At 39.0% G+C, this 27454-nt stretch overlaps 2 protein-coding genes and 1 long non-coding RNA gene across 4 annotated transcripts in view; 2 read left to right on the top strand and 1 right to left on the bottom strand.

Annotated features, from left to right (window-relative positions):
* Positions 1-10325, bottom strand: part of LOC133846155 (dnaJ protein homolog 1-like) — a 140085-nt gene extending 129760 nt beyond the window's left edge. Inside the window, exon 1 of the mRNA XM_062280941.1 lies at positions 10320-10325. The gene's annotated coding sequence lies outside the window, so the exon portion shown is untranslated. The remainder of the gene's footprint in view (positions 1-10319) is intronic.
* LOC133846153 (MOXD1 homolog 2) overlaps positions 1-27454 on the top strand; it is a 148013-nt gene that overhangs the window by 44413 nt on the left and 76146 nt on the right. For both annotated transcript variants that reach the window (XM_062280933.1, XM_062280936.1), the window contains exon 2: positions 20587-21589. In XM_062280933.1, coding sequence (XP_062136917.1) covers positions 21074-21589 — 516 coding nt within the window. In that variant the 5' untranslated portion in view covers positions 20587-21073. The remainder of the gene's footprint in view (positions 1-20586; positions 21590-27454) is intronic.
* Positions 11351-13891, top strand: LOC133843740 (uncharacterized). The gene is made up of 2 exons (XR_009894539.1): positions 11351-13163; positions 13214-13891. It is a non-coding gene; the product is annotated as an uncharacterized LOC133843740 (long non-coding RNA).

Raw genomic sequence — 27454 nt, 5'->3', positions numbered from 1 at the left:
AAGAAGGGGGCAACAAAAAAACAAAACCAAAACCAAAACGAAAATGATTAGCAATAAACAAGCGACAAAAACAAGCTGCGACTAGGAGAAATGAGGTTAAACCTTTTGACAGGTCGTTAGTCAGATGCCCTTTCGACCAAGTTAACTATGTGATATACGGCATCGACAAGAATAATGGAGACTTCAAGCATTTCCATCGCAAAGCATCATTAAACGGGTTGCCAACTCAGCTTAAGCATATAAATGCAAATTTTAAATGATGCATGATAAACTAGCAGCATAAATCCCGAAAAATAAATGATCTATAAAAAAGGATAAAGTTAATATATCTTTGTTGATGTCTTTGACAATATTAGTTGCATGACTTTTAGTGCTTAAATGTAAAAAGTTTATAGTTAATTGGAATTTATGAAAGAAGAGTTCAATGAATTTGATTCAAAATTATATTATAATGATATCAATTAATACTGCACAATATAAAATAATATCTGCACTTATCAGTTGATGACTATGATTCTGCTTAAGATGATAGTAGCGTAAATTTCTATCTATAAATGATCTATACAAAAAATAATGAAGTTAATAGTTCTTAATTGATGTCTTTGATAATATTAGTTTGAAGAACTTTTAGTGTTGGAATGAAAAAAGTCTATAGTTGATTATAATATAATATTATAATATAATTAATGACTGAATTTAGTGATTCAACTTCAATATATTTTGAAATGAAATATAAAACATGGAATACAAAAACTATGCAAAAAATGTTTGTCAAATCCTTCATTTAAATATCCCAAACTTGCAGAATTTGTCACTAAATTTTAGAATGTCTTCTCCTAGGCCTAGTTGAGAGAATGCTTTGCAGTCCATGGACTCAACTTTTACCCTTTTTTATCTTTACTTGCAATGTTTGTGAGTGTGTGTGTGGCTTATTGGCTGCTCCTTGTTGTTGTTTTGGAATATTTTATGCATGCTTATCATTTATACGCTTTTTTGTTCAACTAAGCGACAAAGAGTTTTGTTTTTTACAAACACCAACAACACACATATGTATTAGCAAATTGAGAGCGAGACAGAGAGTCAGACATAAATAGATACAAAGAGCAGGAGAGCAAGAGAAGTAGCAAGGCAATAAATTAAATAAATTGTAAAATATCACTTGATGGAATTGAGTGGGTGGAGAATTGAGTGTTTTGTTGGAGGCCAAGTTGGCACTGTGCAAAGCTTTTATTAAATTAAATATTTCACTGCAATAAAGATTATCAGCTGGCAAAGGCAAATGATAAAGCAAACAGACACCAGACTAACGGACAGACAGACGGACAGACGGCCAATCAAATAGACAATGTGACTCGCTGACTCTCAAACTGTGTGTGTTTGGACGATCCGCTTTGCAAATGTCTATGAGTGTGAGTGTGGGAGGGGATTGTAAGAGTGTGTGTGTAGACGCATACATGAGCGTTAACATTGTAAGCAGACCATATAAATGTAAATGAACTGCTGCTCTTGCCTGATGCCGAACCTAACTGAACTCGACTCAACTCAACTCAACTGTTCACAGGCTGATGCCGTTTCCGTTTCATAGTCCTTGCTACATAGCATTTCCTGCACACGCACCCACACATACACACAGGCAGAGTATGAGAGTGAGAGGACACATGTACAGTTAGGCAGCCATTTTTTGGTGATGCTACTTGCATGTATATCAGGCATAGCCACAGCCTCAGCTTCTGAATTCAGCCTTCTCCTCCTGCTTGCGCTGTCAGAGGCTGCTTTGCATGTGTCTCTCCCGTTTTTATTTGCTCAAACAATATTCGACATAGTAATTTTATGCTTCGACTGCGGAACACATAAAATTATCTTTTGAATAAATAAAGATAAGAGCCAGAGCACAAAATGTTTCCCTAGAACACACACACATACAGACACAGTCATATACACACATTTTAATGTTTTATTCAAAAGGAAACAGCGCCAGAGTCAGAGACAGAGATCCAAATTAAAATATCATTCAATGTTGGCAATTTAATATATTATTTTTGATAAATGAATACGACACACATTCACATATGACTATTACCCAAGTCGTCTTATATTTGGCACAATATAATTGAATAGCTTGTACACACACTCACATTCACATTCACATCCAAATTTGCTGGCACACATTTGCACAACAAGAAAATAAATCTTATGCTTTATGCACCGCCAATTCTTAGAAGTCTGCCTAGGTTTCTATTATTCGCATTTTTGGTTTTTTGTCTTTTCGTCCTTTTTTGTTATTCAGCCAGTATTTTTGTTGTTCTGTAAGTCGCAAAAACATTTTCACTTTTTACCCCCCTCAAAACAACAGCAATAACAATTACATCGACAGCAACAACAACAACTCTATTTTGTCTAAGCCAAACGATTAGCCAATAGAAAATTCTTTGCTTTTAGGCAAAATGTTGCAAATGTATTTCTTATGCTACGAACTTCACATCCGTAATTTATTGTAATCATATTTCGTTAACTGCCTTGGCAGCCTTGAGAACTTGATACCAGAATTGTTTTCGTTGTTTTTCTTGTTGTTGTTGACGCACATTAGACGACATTAAGCTCTTCATTTTAATTAGAATTTCATCTTTGAAAGGGTCAGGCAATTGAATTAGTTTAAGCGATAAGCTTTATGGCCAGAGCCATTAAAATGGATTTTCATAGAAATACACATGAATTGCGAACGAACAACTTCAGGCAGTTTATTAATAAACATTGTGACAGACAGCTGTAGACAAGTAAATATTAAGTAAATAGCTTGATCAAGGCAACTTGTCTAAAGTGATAACACAATGTAAAAATAGCACTAAACTTGATATGTGAGAAAAGAAATTTGAAATTTGAAGTGAATTGCAATGAACTGCTCTAAATATTAAATAAATAAAAATTATAACATTTATTAGTTTATACAAAAAATGCTTTGCAAATCTTGCTTGAAATTGTACTTGAAATAAAAACGGAATAGAGCAGAAATTCTTGTGCAGCTTTCTGTGTTATAAATGAATAGTTGAAGTACAATGAATTGTAAATGAAATATATGTATTTTATATAAAATGAAATCAAAAAATAAATTCAAAAAACGTATACGTACTATATTAAAATACATACTCCATCGATTCCTAGATATGCAAATTAAAATGCAGCAGTAGAAATTTTCAAAATTTGGGCAGCTTTCTTTTATATAAATGAATGGTTGAAAGTGAGAAGAATTTCAATGAACTGATACAAATTTTAAATTTATAATTATTTGAATAAATTTTCAATACTTTACATGGATCTTAATAATATTAAATTGCAAATTCTATGTGCGATGTATTTAAAAATATAGTTAATCGATTCTTTGCCAGATATCTCGCTCTTCGCCATCAATTAATAAATATAAAATGAATAATTATTTACAAATTTGGATAATCTCGTATGATTATGTGTTACATTGATTTAATGGCAATAAATTACAAATTATATATGTGATACATTTTGAAATATAGTCCATTCAAAACCTAGTCAGATATCTCGCGCCTTCAATGTAAGCGTTGCATCTATTGCACTTGGTGTTTGGAAATTCACTTTGGACTGCTATGTGGTTTGGCAGTAAATGGGCAGCACATCAATTTTTCTAGCGTGAATTTTCGCCTGATTGGCCACGATCCGTTGCATGTTGATTGGCAAACTGATGTGCTGCTCATTGCCACTTTTCAAGGCTGCTCAGCAAGCGAATAGTGCGCTATTGCGAATGGCGATTTCTACTTCGATTCGCAGCAATACACGTCAACTGGTCATTCATTTTGAGCAGAACGAGATGAGGGCGGAGGGGAGAGAGCACTTTTTTTTATTGATTAAAAATGTGCAAACATTTTCGCAGCAATTTCGTTTTTAAAACCACTTTCGTTTGAACTGCACATGAGCGTAAAGCGGTGGATGTTGTTGCTGTTGTTGGTCAGTCGATTGGGCTGGGGTCTTAGCCTGGCTTTTAAGTTTGTTTCTTGCATGGACATCACGTATTCAATCAATTGCAACGATGTCGACACTGGCGATGACGATGAATACGAGCAAAGAGACACACAGTCAGAGTCAGAGACAGAGTGAGAGTGAGTATTTCGCTTATTTTCGGTTGACCCATTTCGCAATTGGCCAAAAATGTCTGCAGCAACTTCAGTTTCAGTTCTCGTATCAACTCCATTTTCCCCAGCTTTGTCATCTCTTTCGGGCCGGTCGAGCAATGTCAGTTTAAAATTAAGATACGAGCCAGGTCACAAAAGTGCAACCTGATTGCAGTACTGGCTTAGACAGCACCACACACAGAGAAGAGGGTAGCAGCATAGAGCACACACACACAATGCCGCACGGGTGTTGACATTTATGTCCAATGCAGATTTTTGCCAGGCCAACAACAACGACAATAAAAATTCCGAGACTGGACTGTGACTGTGGCACCGACTCCGACTCCGATTCTGACTCTGACTCTGTGTGACGGCAGCTGCAGCAGGATAACTATACGTATACGTATATACAGGACTCTCTCCGTCTCTCTCTTTCTATGGCATCGTGAGCATCGTTGGCATCGTTAAACAGGCAACTGTCCGCCTCAGCCACAATGTAAACGTTTCATGTTGTTACCAAAAGTTGTTATAATTTTTAGCTCCCTCTGCTTTATACCATAGTAAGCAACTTGTTTTGCCCCCCTACCCCCATTGCACTTTACTGAAATCCTTCTCTTACCACTACAAAAAAAATCATTGCATACTGCGGGGCGCCTTTGAGCTGTGCACAAAATTTATTGAGCAAAGTTGCTGAGCTGATGTATCGCATGGGCATGGCCAACGGGGGCTGGGTTACGGGGCGGACAGTTGGCATACTTTATCATCAGTGACGACGTCGACGACGACGGCGACGAAGAGGACGACGACGACGACGACGACGTCGACTCTGAAGGATGGCCAAGCGCAGGATGCAGGATCAAACCACAAAATCCAAACTGATGCATACAAATAAAAACAGAAATTGTTGGCACTATTGTGTGACGGTAAAAATACCCTGTGGAGTTGCCGGATTTATTCTTGATTTAAATTAAATCGGAGAAATATTTTTGAGACATTTATTTTTCAAATTACTTATTTTAAAAACTTGAGGAATAATTACAATGCATTTAAATTTAAATATATTTAACAATGCTTAATTTTCGAATTAGAAATTATTTTGGAATTTAGATAAATTTGGCTATTTTTTAAAATTGTTTTTGGCTTTTTATAGACATTACCAAAATGTATATAATTTTGTCTCAATATATTTATTCCAAACAACTTTTAAGCCTTGTTGATGCCCACTTAAATATTATTTGTCTACAGGGTATAAAAAGCGAAGAGAGTCGAGGCGAGGCTGCTGCATAACATGGGGCCAGATTGTAGCTCTCCTGTGCACTCTCCGTCCTTTTCTCTCTGCACTTCTGTGTGTGCCCTTTTCACATGTGCATTACTGCGGGGGGTTTTTTTCGGGTAGGTCGCATTAAACGGAAGTTGCCGCTTCGCTATGCGTTTGTGTTGTTGTTGTTGTTATTGTTGCTGTTGCTGCTCTTGTTTGTTGTTGGCATTGTTGTGTTTAAAAAGTTTTATGCTCGTCACGAGAGAAATTTATTGCACTCCGGTGTTCAAAGCTTTTATCCTTTTTTATCATTTTTCTGCTATTGTTGTTGTTGTTGTTATTGTTGCTGTGTGCTTGCTCTCTGTCTCTCTCTGTCTTTTCGGACTGGGCAGAACGGTTGTGAAAAAGCGGATGTGATTTATTTGGTAATGCTAATGATGTTTTTGCTAGTCGTCGTCCCTACCATCAGTTTATTTGAGCTTTGGCTGTAACAATTTTTATCGCATGTGTAGACGAACAGCACCAAAAACAAAAAAAAAAAACAACCAAGTGAAGAAAACCCTGGCAAAACCTGCCGAAAGTTTTCGGCAGTCAGCAGCAGCAAAACTGAAAACCGTCATGAAACTGCTTACGACAACGCTTTTCAATGTGGCTACAAAACAACGAAACCAAAATGAAAAAATTTCCCACAACTCGATTTTTTCATTTTTTTTTTTTTTTTGGGTAGAAGGAAATGTAAACAGTTTGCCATTTATCTTGCGTGGCCAATAAATCGCATTGTATGCCAGGACATCAGCGCATTTAAAGGTATTCCGTAGTTAATTTTTAAAAATAAGCCAAGTCAAGATACACGAGCACTTCATATAGGCCTTATTTATGTGTTCGGGTATTCAATAGCATGTCATTGTGTGCTGCTATTGACAGGACGCTTCCACATTCTCCCATCTTTAGATCAGCTTATAGCTTTAATTGTGCGACTTAAGGTTTTGCTTTATTACAGCGACTTAACTATATTGAGCTTTATTAATTGTTGCCAGTGCCAGAGGGAGAGCCAAAAGCTGGGGCAACATTACGAGCTGCAGATTCGTTGAAGAGGGTAACTCCCTTGGAGTAACAGAAATGACCTCAAAGGAGCAGCAGCAAGGTCAAGCCAAGGAAATCGACTCGCCCAAGAGGTTAAGTCATGTTGACAAAGAGATCAGTAAAGTTTCCCCATCGCCCCACTTATGTATGTGTTGACAGCCAAACATAGTTCGCTTTTTAAACTGAATTTAAACAACGTTTTAATAGAGACATTGTTACCAATCGGAATGTGCATATTTAAGAGCTCATATTTCCCACACGTATCCCACATAACAATATGTAAAAATGAAATAAAGACATTTTGTTATATCGTGGGCAGCTTGTTAAAAATGCATAAAGATTTTTTATAATTGTACTGGACACAGCAAAAAAACCAAACGAATCATAAAATTAAAGTTTATTACAATTTTGATGAGGGAAAAACGCATTTCATATGCAGTTCATTCACACGCGAGAGTAGCGAGTTTATTCGCCGGATATTCAGAACTAGAAAACAGTCAACTCGAAATATTTCGTAGTGACATTAATTAAAATTTTATGCAACACACGTGGCACCGTCTACGTCCGTCCCAGTTTTTAGTCGCCATCGCTCTACCTCTTTCTATCTCTTTCTCTCTCTTTCTCTCTCTCTTACTCTGTCTGGTTTTTGGGGACTGTCATGTCAAACGTTAGGCTGTCGCCTCGCATATGGTAAATCGATGTGTTGTGTGGACGGAGGAAGGTATGAGGTAGAACAAGCGTTTCGTTCGGTCAATTCGATTATATTCATTTTTCACCTTTCGTTTAAACTTTCACGTGTCGTGGTTGTAGTTACTGTTGCACTTGCTGTTGTTGGAAATTCCATGTAAATTAATTAAACTTGCTTGGCATACAACAGTAACAACAACAAGAACAACGTGAGGCGAAAAAAACAAATTGCCAGCAGCGGCATGGCACACGTCAGGATGTGCTAGGACTTCGGTGCGACCGACTGGCATACATGGCAAATTATATATTGCATGTCAAAGGACAACAGACAACGTTGTTGTTGTTGTTGTTGCCACGAGCAGTAGACAGCGGCAGACAGCGGGACATCGGGACAGAGCGAGGGTAACGAGTGAGCGCCAGGGTAGTGCCACTTAATATTTTTTATACACCACAAATCGACCACACGATCAGAGGCCGCCAGTGGCCATATGGCCAGGACATGCAGCAGGCAGGAGTAAGCAAAGAGAGAACAAACTCACACACTGGCAGGACACAGGTGCGCGACAACAATTAACGAAATTTATTCAATTTGCACCGTCGCACCGTTCGCAGTGTGGAAAAAAGCGCAGAAACGCAACGCAAACACAAACTCCGACTTGCAGCCTTTTAAAATTTAAATAATAAATATGATATTGTTGTACTATATGGATATAGCTTGTCTGCCTGTGTCTACACTTTTAGCGCAATAAATTGTTTCATTAAATATAAATTTAAATAAAGCGTAGATGCATACTTTGTCTTTCACACCGTACTTTCCTTTCATTTCTTTCCTTTTTCCGCTTTGTGTGCAATATTAAATTAAGGCGATATTTCACACAAATTTATCGCATAAATTGCGAGTTCAATTCGTGCGTTTCAATTTCCAATTTTAATATAATATTCTATAAATTACGTAAAGGAGTCAAAAGATTAGAACCCTTTTTTTTTGCTGTTGTTGTCAAATGCGCCCCAATTTTTCACAAATAGGCAACGCCTCATTTTCCATTTTTTTTTGTTGGACGTTTGAAATTCAAAACAGGAATTGGCCACAGGAATGACGACCAGCTTCGCTTTGGGGCATTTGCTGAAATTGATGAAAAGCGATTTGAGTCGAGTATTTTGTTGTATTGCCGTGTATTGAGTTCCTCTTATGTGGCAATATGAGAGAATGATATCAAACGATTAGTTGTACACGAAATACTGTTATATAAAGCTGGATATTCGCTTATGTAGGGTTTAATTTACTTGTGGGCGTCAACAAATATTTTACGAGAAAATTTCGATAAATGACCGTTGAAAATGGCGATTTATATGGCGTGGGTTACAGCAAGAGATTAGCTAAAAATAAAGTGGGATTTAACAAATGTTTTATGGCCTTTATTTGACGAGAAGAGAAATCTAACGAAAGCAGAAAGAAATATGTTTTAGAAGAAGAGAAAAGTTTTAGCTGGAATATATTGTTTTACAAATTTGTTTAAAAACGGATTTAATTATTAAAAATTAAGGTTAGCAACTATAAAAAGGAAGTACTCATGATAAATATCAAATTTTTGAATTAGAATTTATTTTAATAAAACACTCGTAAGATAAAAAAAAGTTAAAAAAGAATGAAATTTAAGTGAGGTGAGGTGTTCTCATGAAGAGACTTTTCTATACTTAAAGATCCTCACAATTGTTTTACAAAAATACTATATTTTCTGTATTTTTTTTATATCCTAAATAAATAAAAAAAAATACTTCCCTAGAAAATACTTCTTATCACTTCAAGAAGTATTATAATTCTAGGAAAAGCAACAGTTTAGCCAACATCTGAGCTGTTTGTGGGCTATAATAAATAAATAGAAAGATGTCATATAAGCTGTGACATAAGCGCAAGCAAATGCCTCGTTAGAGCCACTAAACGCAACCCTTCAACAAGTGACTTGAGAGAGAGTGAGGGAATTTCTTCCCTTTTTGTGTTATGTGCACCCCGCTGGCGTTTTGTTGTCATATGCTAAGACAACTTTAGCGCCCCGGCAAATCCGCACTTTTCAGCTACATTTCCGTCATATACAAACCCGAAGCGAAACACAAACACAAAAGGCCTCCAACTCCGACATAAAGATGACATTGAAGAAAGTGGCAACATCAGCAACATCAACAAGAACAGCGAAGCAATAGTGTTTGTGTGTGTATATATGTCTCTCTTGTGGCATGCACAATTAAAAGCGTAACCGTAGTTGTAATAATACGGAATATTTACGCTTGAATGGTTGCTTTGTGCCCTGGCTTTGAAATCCGGAACGCGGCACGTATGTGTGTGTGTGTATTTGGTGTGTGTGTGCACTGTCATTGAGTTGCTCTTGAATGCTCCGCCCTGCTTTGGAAAATTAATAATTTATTTGTTTTGTCATTCAGCATTGTAAATAATGAGAGAGATTTTCAATAATCTTCTTTGTTAATATTGAAATTAATTTGTTTACTGTTATGCTACTTAATTAAACAAAACGCATACACAGACACACACACACACAGAGAAGTACACATCACACTACAGACCGCATCGTTCTCAGCCTCTTCCTCCCTCCTCAGACGGCTTACCACAGCCCATAAATAACTGAGAGGGCGCAAGTGGGAGCTGGGAGCTGGCTGGCTGGCTCCAAGGTAGTGGTGGCCCAGGCCAATCTATATGTAAATAGTTTGTATTTACATGGCTGCATTTTAAAGGCTCGACAGGATTTTGTCCTGTTCAATTATGCAATAAATTTATCACTGATTCCAATGCAACGCAATCCACAGATGAATGCACTGCGCTTTCAACTCCTTGTGGTTTTCCCTTCCTCAATCTCTATACACATACATATACATATGTGTATCTTTCTCTCTCTGTGTGTGTCTTCCAAAAATGTCTCTTTTGATTTTGGCACGCTCTATTTGCATTTGCCCGTTTCAAATTACACATCTCAATAATGCACTGCAATGCGTAGGAGGGACTTAGAGCTGCTCTTGGCATAATGAAATATTTATTAGCCAAGTGGCTTGGCACTTGTTAGCTAATGTATCTTTAAGATGCAGCTATTAATTCCAAACACTGCGTGACGCATTTAAATTAACATAAAAACCATAAAACACAACACAACAAATTTAATTGCAACGCATTTGTTGATTTCTTTCAACACAAACAAATTGAGTGAGAAACATAAAATTTTGTCGCTTTTTTCTGCCCTCCCGTCTTCCACTCCTCACCTCTCTGCATAATGAGTGAAACATGTTTGGTATCCGCGGCATTCGCGCAGCCCACGACAAAATTTCAACAGAAGAACGCATTTTCCACGTATACGAATATCTAAATAGTATCTGTTCATCTATATAAGTATCTCACACACTACTAAATGATATGAGTGTGTGGGGAGCGAGAGGGAGTGAGAGATACAGAGAAAATGAGGATGAAAAAAATTAGAACAACTTAGCGACAAGGGAATAACAGAAAACAAACTCAACACGCCGCCTGTCATCATTTATTTTGTCAGAGTCTCTAAAAACAATTCCAACTTATGGCTGGCAAACAAGACACTCTGATGGGCAATGGCATTGTGGCATGTAGCTCACACAGCTCACAGCTTGGGGAGATACAAATAAGATACGAGAGATGCGATCAACAAAGGTAACACGAAGATCCAATGCTCTGTAGTTGAATTTGGGTGAAGAACTGTGTTCTAGAATTTGAGTTTATAGTTGAAATAAATTCTTTTGACATGCTTAAATTTATATGAAGAGAAAGCAGCAATGTAGATTAATTATAATAATTTACAGATATAAAAATATCTATATAAATTCTTGCAGTGATTTTTGTATGCAGATCTTTTATGTAATTGGTCTTCACAAAAATAAACACTTTATAAATATTGAAGATTTATTATAACAATATAGAGAGATAAAAATATCTTTATAAATTGTTGAAGTTATATAAATATAAAAAAATATTGAACTACTGTTCTTTCTATGCAAATCGTTGGTTTAGATCAATTAGTTTACACATGAAATAATTAATATTTCATATATGTACATTTATTATAATAATTCAACCATGCAAAAATATATTAATTTATTTATTCTAACTAATCGCTAACTAACAGTTGACTTCATCTATAAGCTGTCAAGTTGCCTCGCAAGTCATGCCAAACAGTGATTTTCATTTGCTTTCATTACAAGAGTCATCATATTTATCTTTTAGTATAGTGTATAATAGTTTGTATGTCTGGTAGTTTAACAAAAGCTCACAGCAATCTCTTTGCTAGTCATGGCTTGTTCTTTCTTTCCTGCTGTCTCTTAATGATGTGTTGCTGCTGCTGCAAAAGATTTTTTTTGGACATCCCATAGAGAATCATTGTCGTCGCATGGGACGCGAGCGCCCCCAACCACAAATGTTGCTGGCACCTACACACAGATACACACACGCACGCACACACACGCACATAGACAAACACACAAGTCATTAAGTGTTAATTTAATGGCCAAGAGATCTTTGTCACAGATAACAAATGCATGCATTTTTATACGCACACAGAAGAGATAGAGAGAGAGAGAGAAGAACGTGAAGAGAGAGGCAACGATGAGGAGTTCTTTTGGGCTTCTATCTGAGCCCTGGCATCTCTTACAAGTTTGTGGAAAACATTTTGTGCGCAGCAGGTGATATATGTGTTGTCTGCTTATGGAAACAACCAGCAACCAACAACCAGCAAACAACAACTAACGCCTCCTCCTTTGGCTTTGGTCATATGATATTTGTGTGTTGTCGGGTTGCTCGGTTTGTTAACGCTGACAGACAATTAAGTGTTTGCTTTATGTTTATTGGAATGGATTTGCCGCAGCAACGCACGTTGTGCGTTCAGCGTTCAGTGTTGTGCGTTGCGCGTTCTTCTCTCTTAACAAATTGATTGATGACAGACACCCTGAATCTATAAAGAGAGAGAGAGAGATGGAGAGCGACAAGTTTCTTTCGTTGGAGAATAAAGTCTTGAATTACCAGCTCAACTGGTAGCCCACCAACACCTGGCCATCAACATTTTCGAGGGCTACTTTAAGTAATAAAAGTGCCAAGTAACAAAGTAGTCATAGTCCATATAGTAGTAGGAGGCGTAGGCTCAGCCAACAGAAAAAAAAACAAGGCGTGTGTATAGCCTAGAAAATGATGACGATGTAACGGAAACTTTTTAATTAAAATTCGAAAAATTAATTAAATATTTTTGTGACGCCCGAGTCAGAGTCAGAGCGAAAGCGAGAGCCCAAGCGCTGACGATGACGACTTTGAGATTAAATTTCCAACCTACCTACGAAATGCAAACCCACTGCGAAAGACAGTGAGACTGACTGTCGAAAAGTTTGCTTGGCAAAATACGAACACAAAAAAAGAAGGAAAACAGCAACAAGTACAATAGCAACAACAACAAGTTGATGAAACAACACTAACAACAAGTTTTTGGTAAGGCAGTTGGAGAAGGCAACAATATCAAGTGCAAAATGAGAAAATTCACTTGCTCTAGTCAAACAACAACAAAAACTGTGCGAAAACGCCGTTGCTGGAAGGTCGTTAGATGGGGGAAAAGGTGGAAGGTTGTAAGCTTTTTGAGGGTAGAATGAAGAAGAACTCGACTCGACTCGACTTCACTCGTCTCGCTTTGCAGATAGAAAAACAAAAGAAAGTTTGCCAGCAGAAAAGACAAAAAAAGTGAATGTAGTACAAATGCCAAAATGAGAAAGGAGCCAACAAGCGAAAGATGAGCAAGAGAAGAAGCTACGAATAACACAACAAAAAAAACAGTTAATGATGCACAACTGATAAGCCAAAAAGATGACACACAGCCGCAACTACAAGTGCAACTGCAACTGCAGAATGAAAAAAGAAGAAGCCACTTCAACTTCCCCCAGCTCAATTGCCAACTAACGACTGTGAAAACCAGTTGCAAGTAGGCTGAATCTGTGTGAGTTTGTGTGTGGCAGGTAAACCTGGCTATGTAAATTTCAAATTGAGGTTATCAGATGGCGGATGATGCAGAACGCTGCAATGAGAATGCCAGAGATAATGGCAACTATCGTAAATGTGAAAGATGAAGAAAACATTCCGAGTGCAAACCACTTGAAAGCCAAAAGAAAAATCTGTGAAAGTTGCAGAGGAAAAACAATTGAGAAGTACGCAATTTGCATGTGAAAAACATAATTATGGTCAAGTACATATTAGCAAACATAAGCATTAACCGATAATCACATATTAATTATGTAGTGCGAGCTGATGTTAAACCCCTTCGCATTGAACCCGTTCAAACATCATCAACAACAAGTAGCAAAAGAGAAAAAGGGTGAAATTAAAGCCATGACCCAAAGATCTATCCGACTTAATGTTGCCAATCAATCATTCGCTCACTTGATGGGCTACAAATTACTACAAAAAAAGGGAAAATGGGGAAAAATGAGAACAACTGCAAATGGCAAAAGTTACGAGACAAGGGCAAAAAACTTAGTCGCATATGTGATGCTTCCTTTACTTCCGATAATGAATTATATGGCTGTGCGAAACGCAAGAAAAAAGGAAAATAAATACGAACAAGTAAGAAGGCAAATGTTGAGTGTGCTTTGCTGTGCGATACCCGCTACCCATTGTGAATAGAAGCAAAACTGAGCGGTATTAATTTTAAAATATTCCAAATTAGTATACCGCAATAAATTCCTAATGCTATCTTTGGTATGTTTATATAGTAATACATTAAAAATATACTAGATTGTCAAGCAAAGTAACTAAGACTCGTAGTAAAGAGGCGTTTTTTCACATTCAATTAATTAAGTTAAGATAATGAGAACCTTCTCCCTATTACATACATTTCTTCGAGGCACAAAATTATAATACCCTTCTACCCTATGGGTAGCGGGTATAAAAACATGTAATCCAATTTGAGTCAAAAAAAAAGCTTCAGTTTAAGCAGGTATAACAAAGCAAATCCTATCGCAATTTTTTTTAGATTTTTATTCGGTATTCGGTTTTGTTGAATACATTAATTTGAATCCAGAGTATCTATTCATTTAATTCAATTGCAGAGTGCACAAATTGCCGTAACTATGAGTAGTTTTTGAGTAGTAGTGCCAGTCCAAAGCCAATTATGCTAAAGTAAATAACAATCTGACTCCATCTCTCTCTGTCTGTCTGTTGCTGTCTCGCTCTAGTACTCGTTCCCATGCTTTTGGGGCTGAAAATGTTAAAAACTTAAACAACGCTGACATATTTCCCCAGATGCCTTCAAACTTTTATGCCCCAAACTTCTGCAGCCAAAAAGTCTTTTGACTCTGCTTCTATATACCAGAAAAAATCAAAAAAAAAAAAATGTGATGTCAACGACGTTGAGGACGACGAGGACGAGTGGCAAAAAAGCTGAAGCTGAAGAGAAGGCATTTTCATTTCGTGTTTAATGAAAAATGTCAAATAAAAGTGCCCAAAACAGAAACGGAGAAACAAATTGCAAAAGCTTTGTGCGATAGTTTTTAAGCGGAGAGGACTCCGCCAGTCCTTGAGCACAGGTGAGTGAGGCAGGATGCATGATGCAGAGGATGCAGTAGCCGTAGCAGCAGCAGCATGCCAATAAAAACTGCAAACAAAGCGCAGCGCACAAGTCGAGGCACTTTAACAAAGATGGGCACACTCTTTGGCACACTAATTACTATTTATTTCAAACGAAAATTGCTAACGAGCAAAAGATATTACCATACTCAAACTCATACTCGTTCTCCTACTCGTCCTGGTCTAACCAGAACCGGAGTGTAATAATCAAAAGGAACAGGTAGAGTGAGCATTGAGCACTTGAGTGCGCCCCTTCTTCGCCTCCTGCGCTCTCCTCTGTTAGAACAAATTATTATTTTTTATGATTATTTAAATTACGCGCCAGTAGCCAAACCAGAAGGCGGCCTGTGGCACAAAAAAAAAATAAAAGCTGAAAATGCTGTTTGCTTCGGTTTGCTGGAATGTCGGTGCAATTTACAAAAGCCAACACAGGAGGAGCGGGGAGCAGCAGGCACTTTATAGCTCTTGGAGCACTTGGCGAAGATAGCGTAGCGTAGTCATCTCTAATAGTTTTCATCAGGCTGAGAGGCGTTCGTAATACTGCTGCCCCGCTCATCCGCTCTCCTCAACTGGTTGTTGTTGCCTGCAGCTTTTAGTGCAATTGGCTGGCAGCTTGTTTAATGATCATTAAAGATGAAGACGACACACGAGCTGCTGCAGCTTCAACGGCAGCAGCGTCGTTTTGATTCAAAGCGCTCTTGACCAGGCCTTAATAAATGAGCACAGGTTGTGCCCAGGCCGGGACAGACTTGTTTTATTTTTTCTTAGTCTTTTATATATGTATGTATAGTAGAGCTGCAACTCTTTGGCTCTTTTGGCTTGCGGGCAAGTGCCTTGGACTCACTCTAATTAGTCAATTTTTCTCCTCTTTTTTTATACCCAATTAAATCTGCAGCAGCAGCAGCAGCGGCTTCGGCTTCAGCTTCAGCTTCAGTTGCAGGCACTTGAGTAAGCAAATGATGTGCAGTAATTAGTGTTACCCCCCATGCACACACACACACACACACACATAGCTATGGAATATACGAATACATATTTTTATATTCAGGCGAGGCCGAACTGCAACGTCCAACGCAGATAAATAATAATTTTCTTGCTGGCAATTTTTCTTCTGTTTTTTTTCTTTCGTTCGTTGGCAATGCCACAGGATGACAGGTGCAGTGACAACCTTGCAGACAAAATTGCAGCAGCTACAACAGCAGCAACAGCAGCGGCGACCCCAGTGGGACCAAGGCAATGTATTTATTAATCGCTCGCTTTTTTCCAACTGGGTAACTTGTGTTTGAGTGTGTGTATATTGAAGTTCCACAAACTTACATGTCATACACGTACATTTATAATCAAGCAGCGCAAAGACCGACCACCAGCTCCAGCTCCAGTTGCTGTTGTTGTTGCTTCACCTCAATGCAAAACTCATCGCAAATACGCATTACATGCTGCATGATGAAGCATCTTGAAGTGGGCAAAGCCAAAGCAATGATGATGCCTCGATCTCTGTCCGTCTGTCTGCCCGGTAGCGTGTGCACAGTCAGTCGGTCGATTGCAGCTTGTAGTTGCTAAATGAAAACATACATTGCGGTCACAGATTGCACACACATACACATAGATACACACACACAGCACACAGAGCTCCAAGCTAAACGCAAGCACAAGAAATTTTGCCAAACGCACAGTGGGAAAAGAAAGAAGTGAAAAAAAATATGTAAAAATAGTAAAATGAAAGTTCATTATAGCAATGGGAACGTCTAATTACCAGCTGGGATTGGCATAGACAAATATTAAGCGTACGAGGTTAAGAGTTTGGCCTATGGAAATGTGAAAGGCAAAGCGTGGATTATGGGAATATGGCAAATGCAAACGCAAAAAACTGTTTATTAATGGTTCACTAAAGAATTGTAATTAGTTGCATGAGCTTGCAAAGAACAGCGGCAACTAATGATCCTTTCTCTTTAATTAGCATGCTGTTTGAGCATATTTCGAATACATTCTTAGCCCACTGTGCGGCAGCAAAACATCCTCATCAATGTCGCTGTCATTGTCGTAGCCCGCAGTCAGAGAGTCGAGAGTCAGCAACAGAAACAGAAACAGAGAGCCACGGGAACAAAGTAACCAAGTCGAAGCCAGAAACATTTGTCCATTTGTCGAGTTTGTCCACTTGTCCAGCCAAATGTTGCACCGGCAGCTTCAGCTTCAGTTTCAGTTGCCGCGCTTCAGTTTCAGCTTCAGCCTCAGCCTCTTTCTACAAATCGTGCAATGATGAAAGCCATGGACAAAGTCTTTGACTTGTATTCAGTTTTTGTTATTACTTGCGCCACAGCTTCTGTGCTGTTCTGTTCTTCTTTTTTTTCTGCTGCTGCTTTTTTTCTCCACATTATTTTTTTTCTCATCTCATCTCTGTTGTTGTATGTGCCGCCGCTTGGCGCTTGGAACGCTTTTATGCCCATTCAGTGCATCTTGCTTCCTCGCTCTCCCCAACATTGTTCGTTCGCCTCGCTGGTCTGTCTTTGGATGACAGCTGCGAGAGGAGAAAGGGGAACGAACGAAGATACTGAGAGAGGACGGACATTGGCGTTTTGTGTAAAAGCGACTAATGTGTGTCTACGGAAGCCATTTCGTGCCTTTTAGCTGTGAGTCAGTCCAGAAGTCGAAGTCAGTCAGGCAACCAGTTTCATTTCATTCGCAAAAAAAAAACGAAAAAAGTTGCCTGTCTTCAGCATGAAGGCAAAAAATAAATATAAAAAAAAAGTGTAGTTAATTCGCCAAGTAATAATATTATACTCGTACTTATGAATGTCGTCTGAGCAACATGCTGTGCACTTCTACTTGCCATTGGATGTCCAAGTCGATGTCTGAGTCGGAGACAGAGTCGAAGTCCCTACCATGGCCAGAAGAACCTGCCGGACCAGCGCCTCCAGCTAAATTGGCTTGAATTTTACGGCTGCTGTTGCCTGTCTTTCTTGTTGTTGTTGTTGTTGCTGTTGTTATATTGTCAGCAGCAGCAACATAAGAACAACAATCGACGATTGGCCTCGCCTCGGCCTCGGTCTGTATTTAAGCGACATCATTCATCTGCCCGCCCATCAACAGCAGCAACCAGCAACAGCGACCAGCCACAGCAACGCCGGCTGCACAATGCCAATGACGACAGACGCCTGGCGATGACGATGTTGTGGATGGGATACGAATGACGATGATGATGATAATGACGACAGCAATAATAATAACAAACAACAACAGCAGCAGCAGCAACAACAATGGGGCAGGCTGCAGGCAGCAGCCCTGTGGCCCATCAGACAGCTTCGTAGTACAAAGTACAAGTCCGCATAATTATAATCAACGTCATTTAACGTTGCCGGCCGTCACTCAGCGCCATCTACAACATTTACAACAGCCGCAACAGCAACGGCAACAACAACAACAAGTTGTAAGCACTGAGTGCCCCATCAAGCTTATTGTTGTGTATCTTTTGGATACATTTTTGATAACAGAGAGCATAATAACTTTGTCGTTAGGTTAGGAATGCATTAACAGAAATAATGTTCAGCAACAGCACACAGAAAGTGCCTTCTTTCTCTGCTATAATATGATGACTTATTTTGCCCCAAATTCAATGTGGGATCTCTCAATATCTCTCTTTTCTCTCGGCTTTAAGAAAAATAGTTTGAATACACATCAACACAAGTTTTTATTAATAGCATAACCTAAAGATACGACGAATATTATTTCCTGTTTTTGTAGTTCCTTTTATATATTCTTAGATAGAATCTCAAAGATGTCTTGACCGCAACTGAGACAAATTTATAAACAAGCTTTCTAAATTTCTATTCAATTTATTTGAGGTGTTTGTAAAGAAGTATCTGAATGATATATCTATGACTTTTGATATTTACTTTAAGATACTAATTTATTTCAAAGTGATTAAACTAATTTCTACCTTGTGTTAATATCTATTTAGTTCGCATTTATTTCTCCCTGAAGTCAATTCAATTTCGTGTTGAAATCAACTGTCAATTAAATGAGCCACTAATCAAATTATGTATCTCAATAAAAAGCCATGTGAAAGATACTTTGTGGCCGCACCTACGTTTTGTGTGTAAGTCGAAGGAAGTCAGTATTTACTTTATACATTTTGTTAGAGATACCAAATTATTTTAGGGATCGCTCCGCAGTTGTCTGCTAATTCCCTTGAGGGCATCAAATTTTCGACTTGTCTGTAGATTAGCTTTTCGTTTTACTTTGCTGCCTGCTGTCGGTGTCTTACGATTTGTTGACCTTTGTCAACTTCAACACGCGACTAAGCGCTTAAAATTGGTGCAAATACAAAGTAGAGTCACACAAGTACTTCACACTCTGTGATTCAGAGCTGTCGTAGTTGTATGTATCTAGCGCCGGAAGTGCGCTATTTATAACAAATTGCCGCCTGTTTGACATTTAACCGAACGAAGCGTCGACGTCGACTACGGCGATGGCTTCACATTAAAGATTTAAATGAGGAATAGAAGGAGGAGGAGTAGGGATAGATGTTGAAACCGGAGGCGTTACCAGGTCACCGCGTACTTTTGGCATGTAATCAAATGTAACCGCATACCAAATATGCGCCCCGGACTTCAACTCAAACTCAAACTCGGACTTTGCCGAGACCGGGAAATTCGAGCGCAGACAGACTTTGTGGTCGGCGGCTTAGCCACGGCCATTTAATACAATAAATCGCACTGCCATCAGACGACAAAGGAGCAGAGTCAAGCTATAGAGAGAGGAAGGAAAGAGGGAGGAAGGAGGAGCTGTTTGGTAACCTTCTTGTGAGTGGCCTGACTCGAGTTCAGTTTGCGCGACCTTCTTCATTAAAATTATGACAAGCTGTAATTATCTTCGATTTGCTTTGACCAACGCACTAATTGCGTGTGAGACAAGGGAATGATACTCGAGACAGGGACAGAGGGAGGGAAAAGAGGGAGGAGAACTAGGCACATACATACATAATTGACGTGTACGTCAAGTGTCGCTCAAGTGTAACCAAAGAACTGGTTTTTATCGAAATTAGTCAGTTGCTGGTGAAAAAAAGATGTGACTGAGTTATGTCTATGACCGAGTTAGTCATACGACTTTGTGTGACTCAAAGTGGGAACGTCAGAGACTTTATGAGTAATGACAATGGATTGCACAACGGAAGATCTTCCCAGCTGCGTACTGAACTGGTTAATGCCTCGGCTAATAAATTACAAGATAGATTTTGCATTTCACTGAAATTCAACTCGGAAATGATTCCAGATAACATATTTTTGACAATAATGAATGAATGTGTTGCAGCATATTTTTTGTACAAATCTTTTTGTAGCCACATTCTTTGGGCGTTTCCGCGCTCGTACGTATTTCAATTTCCTTCGTCTGGTTTATAGCCATTAGTTTCCACCCCGCTCTTTGGCTGTCACTCAAAGTGCAGTGGAGTCGGTCGTTGCAGCGTCAGTTCTTGGGAAACTGCGTGACCAGGCTAATTAAAGCTTAAAGCAGAAATGTTGACGAACTGCGCTTGCTTCGAAAATTGAACTTTAAGTAGAGAGGAACTTGAGACGTCAACTTCGAGTGCAACTATGTAGTATGTAGTATGTGTGAGGAGTATCTTAAAGATACCGGTTCTTAATTTATGTAATTATATGCATTTAAACATTGCAGCACGAAAGCTATGAGCGACGAGTAACTGTGAGCTGCGTCTCTCTCTTTCTTTGTACCATTATATAGCTCGACATCAAATTATAGCAATTATATAATTTTTCTTTCCTTCACTTGTCGTCTATTTACAGAGGGTCGTCCGCATCCGACAGATTCCAGCAGCAACAGCAACAGCAGCAGCAGCAGCTGTTTGCTTCCATCGCTGTGTGTGTGACAAGCGCAACTAATGAGCACAACGCAGCTACAACAGCAGCCAGCAAGCAGCAACAAATCGGAAACAGGAAGCAGCAGCAACAGCAGCAACAGCAACGACGACGAACGAAAGTAAAACTGCGTGGCCATTATTATCATTACTAAATAATCGTAACTGTGATAGCACCAAAGAAAGAAAAAGAAAAGCAAAGCAGCGCAAAGTTGAAAATACTCACGATACATATATCAGATACATTTACCCGCAGCTACAGCTACAGATATAGATACACGTTCAAGTTGCTGCCGTGCGTAATTACGTTTCAGTGATTTTCAAACTAATAAATGTCGTACGCGCAATTGCCGGCAACGACAACAACAACAACAACTATTTGCTAAAGCCAAGCAGCCAACAAAACTCCGCACAAAATGGCGCACAAAATGAGGCAGACAACAACAGTGGCAGCAACCACACTAAAGGCAACAACAGCCACATCAGCAGCGACAGCAACACACACGAGAGCAACACAGAGCTGCAGAAGAGCAACACGAGTTGGCGGCACGCATTCAAGTTCAAGGCGGTCATCGTTAATCACATGTTTTATATCCTGCCACACGTTTAGCTCCACATTGTTGTTGCTGCTCGCGCTTGTGCTCGTTGCCACAACGCCAGCAGCAGCAGCCAGCAAGCAGGCCACTCGCAGCAACAACACATCAGCAGCAGCAGCGGCGGCAGCAGCACAACAAGCGACGCCCGTTTGGGATCATGCCATCGATTTGAATGAGGATTTTCGCATACTATGGCAAATCATTAATCAGGATATAACATTTGAAATACAAGCACGTACATTAGGTTATGTCGGCTTCGGATTCTCACCCGACGGTAATCTTGCCGGCGCGGATATGGCCATCGGTTGGGTGGACAAGGGTCAAACGTATTTTCAGGTGAGTGATAAATAAGATAAAGAAGCAGCAAAGCATATAACAAAAACAAAAAAAAAATCGTAATACTCGGGGTAAAACTCGTTGACCATTTTTCATTTTGTCGGGTTACATTTTCATTTTCCAATGCGTGCGGGCCGGAAATTAAGGCAGCCAACTAAATGAAAAGTTGTCGCCCTAATATCATGCAATTTATTTTGCAAACATTTTGATAAATAATATTAAAAAAAAACACAGCAGAAGCTGAAGCTCAAAAAAAAATTGTTAGCAAAACAAGAAAAACATTTTACCACTCAACTTGGTTAGTAATTAATTTGTTGTGGGCGGCAACAACTCCACAACATACACAAAAAACGAAAAAAAAAAATGAAAAACGAAGGCAAAGGCAGCAGCAGGAAGTGAAACAAGTTCCGCTGTAAAAAGGCGCACAAAATATGTGCATAGTCTTAGCTGCTTTTGGTATCCTTAGAGTCTTCGTCGTCGGCACGGCATATGAATAATGACAGGCTCATTTGTAAGGACTTGACGGGTTTTTATTTGAATGTGCTCGCGTTTTCCTTTCCTTTGCTTGCGAACAGTAAGGATTATGGCAATTTAGCAAAAGGAAGAGAAATACTCTGAACTATGTTAGGTGAACCCAAAGCAAGTCAAACCAAGCAGAAAACGAAATACATATTCGTACACAGGGCAAAGATTCTTTTTTTTCGAAAAGAGAAAATTCCAATACGGCAAGTTGAGCAGCGTAAAGTATCGTAACTAATCATTTATTTGCTACTGCTCCAGCCTTTGAGGAACTTTGTGTGTAACAAAACTCAATAACTGACAGCTAAAGTGCAAAGTAAACTAACTGGCAAATAGCTCAGCTTTCAGTTGGCAGTTCTTGGTTCTCAGTTGCGATTGTTTGTAGTTTCCGAAACATTTAATTAGCTCGTGAGAATAAAGACTGTTAATTAGAAGTTCAAGCTAATCCTTGTTTCGTGTGTTCACGGCGCATCGCTTCCTGTCACAAAGCCCAAAGTAGACAGAGAAGACGAAAGAGAGACAGAGATACGAAACGTGTAATAAAAGCTGAATCACTATTTGATCAAGTATACGTCAAGTATGCTTTGCTTTTGTCAAAATCAAATTTAATACAGTCGTCCTACTGCACACTTTTCAATTGTAGACTTGGAATTTCTTTAGCTCTCTCGCCTCACCTTGGGCGCCTTTTTCAGTTCTAATCCGTCCCTGACAATGCTGCTGTCCCATTTTTTGAAATAGGCTCTGCTGTCGCTCTATGGACTATTGTCGTAAGCGCTGGTCTTAAGTTCATCCATTCACATTTTTTTCTGTTCTACCGTTTTTCGGATGGGGAGAAACGCCTTCAGCGACGAGTATAACAACGACGTCATTTGGCATTTGCTTGTGCTCCCAGCTCCTCCTTCCTGGGGGGCTGCTCTGCAAGAGTAATAGGAGTCGTCACTGCAAAGTGTCTAATGAAATGCGAGTATTGCGTGTTGTGGTTGCGTAGCTCTTCTGCTTTCCATCTGTTTCTTTGTGTGCGAGAGTGTGTGGCAGGATATGCGTGTGGCGCCCAACGTGGGTGGCAACCGGCGGGTGGGCGGCCAATTGTGTCGCTGACATAAACTGAAACTTGGGCCAGGCGCATTGCTTTTATTTTCCCTTCGTATTTTTTTTATATGTGTGATTTAATGATTTTCGAGGCGTACGACATCAACTACACTCACACAACGTTATATTGTTGTTGAATGTTAAATACCAGATACATTAATATGTCTGTCTGTGCCCTCCACGCGCCCACTCAACCTGACTTTCTGTCCGTCTGTCTGCCAGTCAGTCTCTGTGCTTTGTGTGACGGTGTTAATTTCACATCTTGACGTGTCGTTGGTAATTGCGAGTCGCTTCAAATTGTACACACACACACAGTCACACATACAATCCGCATAACGAGTCGTGACTGTCTGACAGTCTTTTTGGACAAACTGTTTTGTTCCACTCCCCCACATTTGGCATATAGAGTTACCTGCCTGCCCCTATTCAACTATCACCTTTGAGTTTCTGTATCTGTGTGTGTGTGTTGAGGTTGTTGATTTGTCAAAATACTACGCTCCATGGCCACACAACGTGTCAAAGGTTAATTAGAGCTGAAATAGATATTCGTATTAATATAATAATTAAGTGCTGAAGTGTAAGTAAAAGGCCCTCCGAAAATCAAAGCCATATCAATTGTTATTCCTGCCCTCAGGCAACACACAGACACTTGATGTCGCTTTATCTTTGTGCGTGAGTGAGTGTGCGTGTGCGTATGCGTTTGCGATAGAAAACACACAATTATTTAATAAACAATGGATAATTGCATGCAATTGTTGAATTATAGAATCAATATTCAATATTTATTGCACAACACAGACAAAAGTTTCTCGCGTTAATTGGCTAATTTTTGGGCTTGGCAATTGAAATATCGATAAGCAGAGCGAGATAGCAACAGTAAACAGTGAGTAAAAGAGATAGACACGAAAGCAATTATCATTTTTGGCATTGTCTAATATTTTCATTTACATTTGCATGCACAAGTAAACCACACAAAAACGAAGGGAATTCTTTGTGTAATTGTTCAATTGGCTTAAAGAGCCATGGCCAAGAGTCGCGCTGTCAGTTCTAAATATAACATGCTCACTGCAAGTGTCAGCCCAAGGGCAAATGTTACATAGACTGCGGAAGTGGGTCGCCTAAAAGAATAAAGCAAGAAAGCACACTCGACTATGAGATACCCGCTATATATTTTTAATAATTCCAGAACAGTGCAAAAGCGGTATTATTGTTAAAATATTCCAATAATAATATACTACTATATTGAAAATATACTATAGAGGGTAAAGCCTGTTTATACAATATTACATTATTTCTTGTATACTCTTTTACTCTATGGATATCGGGTATTAAAAGAGTTGCATAAAGTACCACATTGACATAGTTCACATTGAGGCATTAAACAATGTGTGGGAATTAGGAATTGAGCACATTTGCTGGCATTTCATGTGCATCATACTTATTCATATTTGCTTATTATGACATTGTTTAAATATTTGGTAATGCAACTCAACTTGTAGCACACATCAGCTATCGAATATAAGTATTTTATTAACTGAATTGAAGTGTGCTACTAAATTGCTCAAGTTTGTTGTGGCAACGCAAGATTGTGGTGTTATCAGTTCATAATCCAAATGCCAGTTGACTTTTGAAGTTGATTATCATTGAAATTTCCCACGAGTTTCTCTACTATTTCACACAGCTGTGTTTTTTTGTTTTAAGCAGAGTTGACACTCTTTATGTGTGTAATTCAATATTTCAAAAGCCTAACCGTTCTGTACATTCCAGAGACGACACTTTCACCCACAGAGCTTAAAACAAGCAGCTGCTAAATGGCCGCCAAGCGCCAGTTTTCAAAAGCTGACATAATAGTCGATGTAGAGCTTACAAAACATGCGGCGTGGGCTGGGACAGAAGGCAGGGGGCAAAGGGTAGCGGGCTTGTTGCCTATTAGTCGGCCATTATTTGTAGATACTTTGCGATAAGCAGCGATGCCGACAATAGCGCCACACCCAGAAGAGGAGCTAAAGCTGCGAGCTAAAGGCACACGAACATAAAACATAATAAAAAACAAATTCGTGTAATTTATTTTCAAGTTTTATTAAAAGTAGATGGAGAAGAAGATGCTTGAGCGGGAGGCTAGAGCTCGCTTATCAAAATTTTAATTAATACGCATCAGAGAAACTTTACGAAAATGGTTTCTAACGCTCCGCGGCCCTAAAGCAACGTTGTGACGTTAATTAGTGCCATCCAAAGTGGCGACTTTGTTGCACTCGTTTTACTACACAATGTACAAAGCCCCAAAAAAACACAACAACAACGAGGAGAGAAAAAAAAGCAAGCCACAACAAGCCATTAGCTGGAGAACCGGGCGATTAGTATCTTAAAAGTACTTAAAAGGTCATTACACTACAGTCAAGCAAAGCCAGCACAGCTCAGCACAGCATAGCGAAGCGAAGCGATGGAACAAGCTGAGCAACTTAGCCAGCGACTAATTATTTAATTTCAAGTTTTAAGTATGCTCCGGCAATGGCAAAAGGCAGCAGCAGCGAGTCAGCGAGGCAACCAAGCAGCGAACCAACGAGAGCTGTCAGTCATCTTTACCTCGCAGCTAAAGCTTTGGCCCCTTTGGCTCTAACCTAACCCATTAAGCACTGAGAGATAACAGATCCATTATAGAAGAATTACGAGTACGCAACATCTCCCAACGCCATCGCCATCTCCTACTCCATCTTCAACGACGCATCGTCGTAGTCGTCGTCATCTTTCGCTAATGACCATCGATGTCGATGTCGATGTCTGCGGCGCTTTGCGGAGTACATCACTCAACCTCATCTGGTTGACTGGGAATGGGAATGGCCCTGGTTTGGGTATGGGAAGCGATGGCTTCGTTTCAATTGCCTTGGGTTGACGTTGCGTTGGGTTGGGCTGCGTATCTATTCACTATCCACTATATGACCAGCTGTCTGTCTAATTTCAAGTGGTTACGCTGCACAAACTAAGACAACAGTTAAGTGAATAGGGTTAAATAAAGCACCGAAGCGCAGTTGCTCTCTAAGCATATCAATAATATTTGCCGAGCTTATTTACTTCGCTATAAGTAGCGCTTAAGCTTGTGAATCTTTGCAATGAATGAGTAGCCAATGCTTTATTTACTATTATTGTACTTTAAGTAAAGCAGAAAACTTGCACGATATGTTTAGTATTAATATTTAAATCAAAGTTTTTTCGATTAATATATTTGTACTAAATATTCTCTTAAATCTTAAATCTTAAAATAAATTAAACAACAAAATTGACAAATGTATCAGTTATATAAGCCATAGAAAAGTTTAAACTTGCTTCGACTTTTATATTTCTATTATTGGCTTCAACACTTAATCTGGAATTCAATTAAAGAATTAAGCTGACAAATATTATTTATTATAAGCACAATTGTAGTATTTAAATTTATAATCAAGAAAGTTAAAAGTTTATTCTTTTTATAAATATTTCTACTATATAAAGTTCGCTTTGCCTACCACTTCACATAACTTCTCATTAAATGTGCTCCATTAATTCTTTTTAGTGCACTTTTATTCTAGTCATATTTTTTCACGGCTTTAAAGCCGTATTACTTGGCAGCTTTAATCTAAAACTCATCTACATATTTTTCCAAGAAATCATTACGTATATTGCATAGGCTTATCGGCCAAGTTAATATGCTCCTGCTGTGAGTTGACCAAAAAATACAAAAGTACTAAAGAAAAAAAAAGTAGTCTAAAGGAAAAACGAAAACGAAAAACCATTTGGCAACCTTTTTGAACTTTTGCGTGGCCCTGGCATGACGTGTGCGAGTTTCATAGGCATTGTTTTGTTTTTGTTTCTGTTTTTTTTTTTTTTTTTGGTTTTACGGTTTTTTGTTTTTATTTGCCTGCTGCTCTTGGTGGTATCTAGCAGATACATTAACATTAGCACATTGTTCTATTTGGACGTAGTGCGCTGTTAATTATAAGTGAATGATTAATTGTGCCAAACGCCAAAGCATCGACAACATCTCTGGGGTCAAATTGTGAACGTTGTGGCTTGTTGTGGAGGGGATAAGGGTGGGGAAATTCGGACCAGAGTTTTGGGATCGACACTCTTGATTGGCATATGAGTAATGAGCTTTTTGTTTCTCAGTGTTCGCTGTACATTTGTGTGAAATTGTTTATGCGCTTCTCATCTTCTCATCTCTTGTTTTTTTTTACAACTCACAACAACTGCTGCCCACACACACAACACACAACACACAGCGAA

The sequence above is a fragment of the Drosophila sulfurigaster genome, chromosome 3 (genome assembly GCF_023558435.1).
Source record: "Drosophila sulfurigaster albostrigata strain 15112-1811.04 chromosome 3, ASM2355843v2, whole genome shotgun sequence".
Taxonomy (NCBI): domain Eukaryota; kingdom Metazoa; phylum Arthropoda; class Insecta; order Diptera; family Drosophilidae; genus Drosophila; species Drosophila sulfurigaster.
Note: the sequence above shows the minus strand (reverse complement) of the source record. Positions and strands in the feature narration are given on the sequence as shown.